The sequence below is a fragment of the Perissodus microlepis genome, chromosome 22 (assembly GCF_051167445.1).
Source record: "Perissodus microlepis isolate ML-2025 ecotype Zambia chromosome 22, ASM5116744v1, whole genome shotgun sequence".
Lineage (NCBI taxonomy): Eukaryota > Metazoa > Chordata > Actinopteri > Cichliformes > Cichlidae > Perissodus > Perissodus microlepis.
In genome coordinates, this window is record NC_140481.1 from 22,031,549 (window position 1) to 22,042,579 (window position 11,031).

General features: G+C 39.4%; 1 protein-coding gene across 6 annotated transcripts in view; it reads right to left on the bottom strand.

Moving 5' to 3' along the window:
• LOC146363083 (sodium bicarbonate cotransporter 3-like) overlaps positions 1 to 7,352 on the bottom strand; it is a 55,720-nt gene extending 48,368 nt beyond the window's left edge. For 3 of the 6 annotated variants that reach the window (XM_084919606.1, XM_084919605.1, XM_084919603.1), the window contains exon 1: positions 7,211 to 7,352. In XM_084919606.1, coding sequence (XP_084775732.1) covers positions 7,211 to 7,252 — 42 coding nt within the window. In that variant the 5' untranslated portion in view covers positions 7,253 to 7,352. The remainder of the gene's footprint in view (positions 1 to 7,210) is intronic. The other 3 variants (XM_084919609.1, XM_084919608.1, XM_084919607.1) reach the window with 1 other exon arrangement.
• Positions 7,353 to 11,031: the final 3,679 nt, after the last annotated feature.

Consider the following 11,031-nt stretch of genomic DNA (forward strand, 5'->3'; position numbering starts at 1 on the left):
GAAACATTATTTAGGTGGACTGTACAAGTAAAATCTACATGAATGCCAGGACCCAAGGTTTCCAAGCAGAACACTGCATTACAACAGATCTAACAGGTGATCAATATTAATAACTTCATCTATCAGTAGTTTTGAAGTTGATCAGTGCAGACAATAAACAAAAACCGAAATCGGGGTGGTAATAATAGCACATTTGGATTTATTAGGCCCAATATTCAAAATGGACGAGATACAAAAAAGAGAAACCCCAATGGTCTAAGTTTAGTTTGTAGACAATTTGTGGTTGATGTTTTTTTGTTGTTGTTTTTTTTTCCTCAATAAATATGTTTATACACTTCAAGACATTTAAACTATTGGTATAGTATTTATAGCTCTGCTATGACACAAAGGACTTAGCACTGCTGCCTTACAGCAAGAGATCCTCTGTTTAAATCCACCAGCTGTGTAGAGTTTGTGTTTCTGTGTAGAGTTTGCGTTTCTGTGTAGAGTTTGCATGCTCTCTACAGGTATTCTGGCTTCTTCTCACAGTCCAAAAACATGCATGAGTTATTTTAATTTGGCAGCCCTAAATAGGCCATAGGTGTGAATAGGGCTGCCACAAACTATTATTTTGATAGTCGACTAGTCACCGATTATTTTTGAGATTAGTCGACTAATCAGATCATGCATCCATTGGACGTAAAACGTACAGCTTATTGCACCAGCACGCATCTGCTCTTATATAACTATCATTAGCTTACAGCTTGAAGTGTTTAAGATATGTGCTAATTAAAAATAAAGACAAGTTGATAGTTTATTAAATTTTAATGACATTTGCAGATTGTTTCGGTGAAGTTTAATAAACTCTGCTCCTTGCTATCTAAAATATAACAGGACACCGGAGTATATTCTCGAGCATCTCACACTTCTGATAATCAGTTGTCTGCTTGAGGTTTATTCAGCTGTGTAAAAACTATAACTTTATTTCTCAGCCAAACTGATTTACTCAGGAACAAATAAAATACTAAAAAAAGCCAAACAATAACATTTTTAAGTTATCTAAGTGACTTATATTACATGTTTAACCTGAGTAGTGAAAGACGGCGGTGGGTTTGAAAACGATTAGCCGGGAGTCCGGTGTTCTCACGGGCTCTAGTGAGCCTTGCCCCCGGCTAGCTATCGAGCTAGTGGGTAACAGACGTCTCCAAAAATGTCGGAGCGCTTTTGAAAATATGTGGTGCCTTGATAAACTGAGCAGATATTTGAGGTTTACACAGCTACATTCTCGCCTGAAAATATGTTAAACTTTATTTTGTGACCCAGAAAGAATAATAAGAGTAATATTAAAACTAACTAGCTGCCGCCATTGTTGACAAGTGCGCTGGGCCGCGCTATGAATTCTGGGACACAGCTTCTTCTCTTCAGGGTTTAACGGCAGCTGGCATCCTTGTACATGCAGTGCTGACATCTTCTGTTTCGTCCATTATTACACTCTTAAATCCTACTACTTATTCCTGTGTCTTTTGGGATCTTACAAAGCCTCAAACGACGCGTTGACTATTAAATTAGTCGTCGACGATCTTAATAGTCGACGTAATCGTGACTAGTCGACTAATCGTGGCAGCCCTAGGTGTGAATGTGAGTGTGAATGATTATCTATCCTGAGATATCCTCCCTGTGATAGACTAACTGGCAACCTGTCCAGTAGGGCTGGGCCATATCATAGCGTTCATGGTAATACCGGTATAATGTTGGGCAACGATAAGAAAATGAAATATTGCGATAGAATATGGGTAAAACGCGCATGCGCAGTGCCTTTGCTTTTATACGCACATGGCGGAAAAAGCATGGTGGCGACGAAAAATGAGAAGGGCGAAAGCGGATCATTGAATGAAACGGATGAACCAGAATTGGTTTGTAAAAATGCTGCAAGTTCAGTGGTGTGGAACTGGTTTAGCTTTCGTCCGTCAGATACACAACAAAGCACTATTTTTGGTAGCGCATGCTAGCGGGCCGTCATTATTACCATGTTAATGAATTAATACGGCACACTTAAAATCAATCCTTTGATTTTTCTGAAAATCGACAGTGTCCCTTATAATCCCGTGTGCCTTATGTATGAATTCGGGTTGTGTTTACTGACCTCGAAACGATTTTATGTGATACATGGCGCTCAAAAATCTGTCAAATGTTTTAGTACGACTTTACTAAGATACGAACCCGCACCGCTTGGTGGATTGCCGGAGCATTACGGCTACCGTAGGCAGGAGCCTCGCGGAGTGATACGTACTGTGCTTCAACATAATATTACCGTATTGTGTGTGTATAACCTCTTTTTAAGTTTTGTGGATATTATACATGGTTATGCTGAGGATATGTCGGCCAATTTCCACTGGAAATGCCTTTTGGTTAAACTGTCAGCAAGGAATTTGCATTTGCACTGTTAAATTTTTATATAACTTTAATGGAAAAAACAGTTGCTTGTTTAAGTGAAAATACATTGATGGTGTTTTTGCACTAATAAAGTTGTGGAGTTGTAAAGTATTTTGTCTAGTGTCAATTATATTGTCAGTTATATCGTTATCGCAAATTTTCAAATGTATATCGTGTAGGGCTGCCACAAACGATTATTTTGATAGTCGACTAGTCACCGATTATTTTTGCGATTAGTCGACTAATCAGATCATGCATCCATTAGACGTAAAACGTACAGCTTATTGCACCAGCAGCATCTGCTCTTATATAACTATCATTAGCTTACAGCTTTAAGTGTTTAAGGTATGTGCTAACTAAAAATAAAGACAAGATGATAGTTTATTGAATTTTAATGAAATTTGCAGATTGCTTCAGTGAAGTTTAATAAACTCCTTGCTATCTAAAATATAACAGGACACCGGAGTATATTCTCGAGCATCTCACATTTCTGATAATCAGTTGTCTGCTTGACGTTTATTCAGCTGTGTAAAAACTATAACTTTAATCTCAGCCAAACCGATTTACTCAGGAACAAATAAAATACTAAAAAAAGCCAAACAATAACATTTTTAAGTTATCTAAGTGACTTATGTATGTTTAACCTGAGTAGCGAAAGACGGCGGTGGGTTTGAAAACGATTTGCCGGGAGTCCGGTGTTCTCACGGGCTCTAGTGAGCCTCGCCCCCGGCTAGCTATCGAGCTAGTGGGTAACAGACGTCTCCGAAAATGTCGGAGCGCTTTTGAAAATATGTGGTGTCTTGATAAACTGAGCAGATATTTGAGGTTTACACAGCTACATTCTCGCCTGAAAATATGTTAAACGTTTATTTTGTGACCCAGAAAGAATAATAAGAGTAATATTAAAACTAACTAGCTGCCGCCATTGTTGACAACTGCGCTGAGCCGCGCTGTGAATTCTGGGACACAGCTTCTTCTTCTTCGGGGTTTAACGGCAGCTGGCATCCTTGTACATGCAGTGCTGCCATCTTCTGTTTCAGTCCGTTATTACACTCTTAAATCCTACTACTTATTCCTGCGTCTTTTGGGATCTTACAAAGCTTCAAACGATGCGTCGACTATTAAATCAGTCGTCGACGATTTTGATAGTCGACGTAATCGTGACTAGTCGACTAATCGTGGCAGCCCTAATATCGTGATAAATATTTTTGGTCACATCACCCTGCTCTACTGTCCAGGGTGTACCACATCTTTCACCCAATGACAGGTGAAATAGACTCAAGGCTATATACTCATGATAAAGATCAAACATGCAAAATATAGCCAACCATAAAATTATTCTGCCATAAAAATAAAAACATTCTCTAGCACTGAGGCTGGTCAATTAAACATGAAGTAAAACCCATGCAAAGGCCTCCCTATAAATACCACAAACACTGCCTGAGAAGAAACTAGCTTATCGGCAGAATATATATATTTTGCATCACAACATATTGCGTTATATTACCAAATATTGATATTTTATTAAATAAATTCAAATACTCTAGAAATACTCTGAACAGGGCTCATCTCATGCACCCCCATCCCCCGCACCTGTTTTCACACCTTGGCTCATGTGATTAGGTAGAGGATCAATGGGACACTCCCATAGGCCTTAAAATCTGGAATTGCTCTTAGAACTGAAGAAGCTTCTCAGATGAGAGGTGAAATGTCTTTAAGGAAACTTGGAGAAGTCCATACGCTTTTCTTTCCAAGATCCTTAGACGTTAGCCTAGCAAACGTAAGTTCAATTGGTTCAACCAAAAAAACCATCCAACTCTGGACAGACTTAGCACGACAAAGCTACCTCCTCATTCAGAGGAAGCTAACGGCTAAGTCACACAAGTAATAATAGGACAGCAAACTCCTTACAAAGAAACAATTTCAACTTGTGCTGACTGAAGTTTGATGGTATTTAGGGCTGCCACAAACGATTATTTTGATAGTCGACTAGTCACCGATTATTTTTGCGATTAGTCGACTAATCAGATCATCATCCATTGTACGTAAAACGTACAGCTTATTGCACCAGCAGCATCTGCTCTTATATAACTATCATTAGCTTACAGCTGTAAGTGTTTAAGGTTTGTGCTAACTAAAAATAAAGGCAAGATGATAGTTTATTAAATTTTAATGAAATCTGCAGATTGTTTCGGTGAAGTTTAATAAACTCCTTGCTATCTAAAATATAACAGGACACCGGAGTAAATTCTCCAGCATCTCACACTTCTGATAATCAGCTGTCTGCTTGACGTTTATTCAGCTGTGTAAAAACTATAACTTTAATCTCAGCCAAACCGATTTACTCAGGAACAAATAAAATACTAAAAAAAAGCCAAACAATAACATTTTGAAGTTATCTAAGTGACTCATGTATGTTTAACCTGAGTAGCGAAAGACGGCGGTGGGTTTGAAAACGATTTGCCGGGAGTCCGGTGTTCTCACGGCTCTAGTGAGCCTTGCTCCCGGCTAGCTATCGAGCTAGTGGGTAACAGACGTCTCCAAAAACGTCGGAGCGCTTTTGAAAATATGTGGTGTCTTGATAAACTGAGCAGATATTTGAGGTTTACACAGCTACATTCTCGCCTGAAAATATATTAAACGTTTATTTTGTGACCCAGAAAGAATAATAAGAGCAATATTAAAACTAACTAGTTGCCGCCATTGTTGGAAACTGAGCTGGGCTGCGCTATGAATTCTGGGACAGCGCTACTTCTTCTTCGGGGTTTAACGGCAGCTGGCATCCTTGTACATGCAGTGCTGCCATCTTCTGTTTCAGTCCGTCATTACACTCTTAAATCCTACTACTTATTCCTGCGTCTTTTGGGATCTTACAAAGCTTCAAACGACGTGTCGACTATTAAATCAGTCGTCGACGATTTTGATAGTCGACGTAATCGTGATTAGTCGACTAATCGTGGCAGCCTTAATGGTATTACACACTTTTTGCTGTTTTATCAGAAGTAGAATGCATGTAATTGCCAACTTGACCGTATTCAATCACACTGATGTCAGACTGGTAGCAGACTGGCTGTCCTAAGGCAACATTTATGGCTGGTTTTAGTGACAGTGTTTGCTTGCAGGACAATCTCTCTTTTCAGCAAAAGTAAATAAATAACTGAAGTGAGACGAACTCATCCAACTGGATAAAACATACTGACAAAGTCTAACTTTGAAGACATAATTTGCAGTTAAAAAAAAGTTGATTGCAGTATATATCACTGCAATAATCCTCATATTGCAAAATGTTTAAAATCGCAATAATATCGTATCGTGAGTGAAGCATTGTGATAGCATCATATCGTGGGGTGTCTTGTTATTCCCAAGTCTACTGTATATGGCATAAACCCAAGAGAATAACGACCGCTCTGTGCCAGAACATAGCATGCAGTGCATACTTTGTGGGACTCTAACAGCAAGTCGTTTTAAATGAACAAGAGCCAGGGCCAAACTAAACAATTGCTAAGTCTTCAGTCGCAGTTAAATGAGATTATCGCTGCTTAAGCACATTTCAATAAGCCTCCCAACAATAGCAGTGGTCAAACAGCAAGCCTGATGATACCATGAGCAGCTTGTTGAAACAGATTCATGCATTTAATCATACAGATGGTAGCTGAACCGAACACACTGCCCGACTCAAAGCTCACCAATGGTATGTTCTTGAGATTGGTCATGTAAATATGTAAGCACACAAAGGGGCCTAGTGTCAGAGCACATTCTGACCTCCGTGTCTAGGAAAGAAGTGCGCAGATAGCTGACAAGTCATTCTCACTGTACGGCTAGTGTGGTTGAGCTTCCTCACTTGCATGCACACTTTCTCACGCGCACAAACATGCATGCCACATAAAGACAGAAGTGTATAACCCTACACCAGCCATGACGTCAGTCACCCTGCCTGCATTTTAAACTTAGCTCTTTTTGGGAGGGGGTCTTGTAAGCAGCACTGTGTTTGATGCGCTTATCATCCTCCTATCTTTAACACCAACAGATGTGCGACTTTAGCCTGTTCTCGCCCACAACTGCGTTTAAACATCAAATAGTCGAGAGGTGGTCCTGACTCTTTTGACGCTGTGCATTTTTTTTCCCTTTCACTTACGTGTTTATTTTTTCCTGTCGAGCTGCACCTTTACAGTAAGTTTTAGCTGCATTTCCTGACACGGAAACGTCACGGCAGAAAGCGGCTTTCTATTCTGGGGGCATTTGATATGCAAACGAGGTTTTATTTCTGTAGACGTGCTAGCGGCAGATGTCCTCGCTTGCGGAGCTGGGGCACATAGCTTAATTTTAACGGACAGGTTAACTTGTTGAACGTGAGAAGAAAAATGCACAACTGCCTGTACAGTCACCCGTCATCAATTACAAGCATAATAAGTAGCCTTATGCTTGTAACCATATAAATATTCTGTTTCTTAAAGTAAGCCACTTTGGCAACAAAGTAACTGATTTAGTCAATTTTTTTTACATCATTTGTTCTTAATAACGGTAATAAGTTAACCGAGCAGGCCAATTATGTCAAAGCAAACCAATTCCAGCTATGCGAATAACAACCGGGATGGTAAATAAATTTCTAAGAGAACTTGCAGCTACAGCATGTGACACAAATAGAAAGCCGGCTAACAATAGCAGTCGCCGGATGGTGCCTCACTGACTCCCACGCATCCCTGATACTTTACCGCTACCTGACAAACGAGGGGCAAATACGTACAAAAGAGCCGCACAGTTACAACGGACGTCTGGGTCGTGCTGTGCGGGTACTCACTGCTCTCAATAGGGGCTTCATTTGTTCCGAAGGATAGTCCATTTCACCTGCCCTGCGAGCGGTTAGCGGTTTCTGCCAGCTGATGTACAGAAGTGCCCGGCCCAGCTGATAGTTGCGGTAAGTGGCAGCCTTTGTCGTTTTCCTATGAACTGGGTAAGAAACGCCTCTGAAGTGATCGACAGCGACGTGTTTCCAATTGACTTTCAACGCCCGGCATTCTCGACCAATTAAAATCCAAAACGAAACAACAAGGGTGGGGTCTACTCCTCTGACGCGTGAAGTCCCAAACGGACCTTTTCTTATGTTTTACCTCGTCAACCCTGCTGGAGAGTAGAGGATGATTATACTCAGAATTAGACTTAATAAGGGCACTGAAAGACAGAAGAGAGAAACTGACGCAGTATAAGTCAAGCAGCCTATATTTGATTGGTTAAAAGGTGAGATGGATCCATTTTTTAAATTTGGCATTTCCAATTTGACATTTTCTTTTGTACTGGGTCTAAGTTGGACAAACAAAAAACATGTAAAGTAAATTCAGTTGTATTGTTGTATTATATACATGATAATATTTAAATTATATTTCTTCCAGTTTTAAAGTGTTTTTTCCTTTTGTTATATATTGTTATTTTTATAGGTTATGCCGCTTTAATAATGTGAATTTCCTAATTAAGAATCAGGCTTATCTTACTACTATCGTATCTCATAGAAAAAAATATTCAAAGAAATAGTGTTTGAAGTGCACGCCGATTTATAAAACTAAACATGCTTGGGAAAACACAAAGTCAAACAGTTTACTACTTAACTGGTTAGTTACATGAATGTGTATAAAAAGAGAATCCTGGATAGGCTGGATCTTTCAGAAGTAAACCTTGAAAGAGGTTAATGTCTCTCTAAAAAAAAACTGTGGACATTTCTTATTACTTTTTTTTTTAATTAAAAGAAAGATGTCATCACCTGTATGTTTCTGATCATTCTAAGAGTACAAGAATAAAAAGAGACAAGAACAAGCCGATATTTTTCTGATTAAATAACATTAGCTCAGGCTTCTAAAAACATTAATCTGTAAGACGGGTCATGTAGTAAAGACTAAGAAAAAGTTTAAATCTGTACCATCCTCTTACATATAAAATTTGACTGTGTGTTTTGAGCGAGGGATGCAGCCTTCTCCGGGCTAGCCAGGGAATTTCACATGGAGCCAGTGAAGTTCCTGAAGGACAGAGGTCTGTGACCCAGTGTCTTGAGTTTATTTTGTCTGTCTGATTTCTTGTGATGTATTAGACTAATGGTAAGTTCTAGTGTTATTATTACAATGTCTTAATTAGGTTTTGTTTAAAGTTTCATCCATGCTCCCTTGTTTATGTATCCTTTTGTTTCCTGTGTAAGTCTCTTGTCCCCTATGTATGATTTTCAGTTATGTCTGTCCCTTGTTCCCCTTATCTGTTTCCATGTTCCTCTCCTTGTCTATCATTCCGTGTCCCCAGTCTGTTATGTGTTTCATGTCTCCGTTTGCCATGTCATATCGTCAATCTCGTGTTGTCATAGTCTTCCTCTCATTATGTTTCCTATTTTATTTTGACAGTCTCGTGTTTCTGTGTTCAGTGTGTTTTGCTTTCTCTGTGGCGCCATGTTCATTTGTGTCCGCTGTGTTCCCCATGTGTTTCCACTTCCCTCATTAACGTTCTGTGTATTTAAGTTCTCTGTCTTCCTTTGTTTTGAGTCAGGTTGTCTGTTGAGTTCTGTCCTCGTGTTCAGTTTTTTTAATCATGTTCAAGGTTTTGTTCTTTGTCCCTTGTGTTTAGATTTGAGTTTTCCAATAGTGTTCATCTGCCTTTTGTTTTCTATCTTTTCCCAGCCAAAAATAAACGGCTCACCCTTTGTTAAATTATAGTTTTGTTCCAAGTGTCTGCATTTTGGTTCTCCTCCTCCCTCCACACGGTCTGCCCGTGCAACCCATGACAGGTGGGAGGGGGTTCTGGTAATAATGCCAGCAACTGAGTTTTGAACCAATTGAAGCTTATGGAGGGATTTTTGGGGAAGACCATGTAAAAGAGAATTACAGTAGTCAATGCAGGAGGTAACGAGGCTATGAACAAGACTGGACGCAAACTGGATGGAAAGAAAAGGACGTAATCTTCAGGGATGACACCAAGGCTCTTAATCTGAAATGATTTGATGGAGTGAGAGACAGTGTCAAAGGCTGAACTCCGATCCAAAAGGACGACAATGTTGAGAAGAGCCAGTTCTGAGTAGAAGATCATCAGTGACTTTAAATAAAGTGGTTTCTGTGCTGTCAGTGACATGAGTGGAAGATTGAAATCTCTCGTATATATTATTATGAACCAGGTGTAAATGAAGTTGAGCTGCGACTTTTCAAGTATTTTAGAAATAAAGGGTTGATTGTTAAACAGACGAAGGTTGTTAGGATCTAAGGCAGGTTTTTTCAGTATAGGAGTGACTGAAGCAATCTTGAATAAAGAAGGAACAATACCGGTGATGAGTGGGAGTAAGGAAGACAGGCAAGATTTCAACAGTCCTGTAGGCATAGGTTCAAGATGACATGTAGCGGGCTTCGATTTACATATGGACATGGAAATATCAACTATATCAGGAACATGAAAGGTAGAAAAGGGCTCAAATTGGAGAAGAGGTTCTGAAGAGGGGGTAGAAACAGCATTCGAACTGAGTTGCTGGTGAATGTTATTAATTTTCCTATTGAAGAACAGCATCAAGGAGTTACAGGTTTCAGATGAATAGAAGTGTGGCGATAAAGTGTCAGGGGGTTGAAATGTAAGTAATGCGATTACTTAAAACCCATTGCTGTTTCTTGAAACTCTAGTTATATCTGCACCAGTGATTTAGTAAGAACCGGTTGGCTGAATCATCCAAACATCTACAGAGAGACTGTCTTTTTTTTAAAATAATTTTTATCTTTAGCAAGTTCAGTACAGGTAGAGACAGATACGCTTAGATCACTGTATTAATTTAAACCTTCTTTATGTTTTATAATGATTCATGCACAGGTGTAGTTCACATCCTCGCAGGTTCAGCTGAGCTGTGTCTGCCGGTTAGCAGAGTCCTTTCTTTGCAGAGCTTGCATTTTCCTCCCTGTGCCTGCTTGGATTGTCTCCAGTCACACCGATGTCCTCCTATAGTCCAAAGACATGCATGTAAAGTAAACTAGTGATTTTAATTTGGCTCTAGGTGTGAATGTCAGCATGAAGGAGGAAAGAGGAGGTCTGAAATGCTGACTTTTTTTTTTTTTTGCCCTCCAGACTAATCTTAAGGTCATGCCACCTCAGCTTCAGCAGCACAGCTTGGACGAGAATGATTCCTGAAAATCATCCCTGCAAAAAACGTTAAACACAGAAATGTGTGATATATATTGAATGTGTGAGTGTCAGAGCTATTTGTGTGCAAGGGTTGATTAATTATTGATATGAACAGGTGACACACAAGCCTCAAAGCAGAATTTCCCCCTAAACAAAAGGCACAACAGTAGCCTGCTATCAAACACAACTGTCAGCTCATTACACTCTCATGTTCACTTCTGGAGCAAAACAAACAAACGACACAAAAGGGAACAGAGGAACAAAAGGGAACTGTTGTGCAGAAGTCTTGAGCCTCACCTCATGTCTCATTATTTTGCTAAGAAAATGGTAAATATGTGCAGTTACTTATTGAAACATGCAAATATACATGGAAATACAGTAGTATATACAGGGAGTGCAGAATTATTAGGCAAGTTGTATTTTTGAGGAATAATGTTATTATTGAACAACAACCATGTTCTCAATGAACCCAAAAAACTCATTAATATCAAA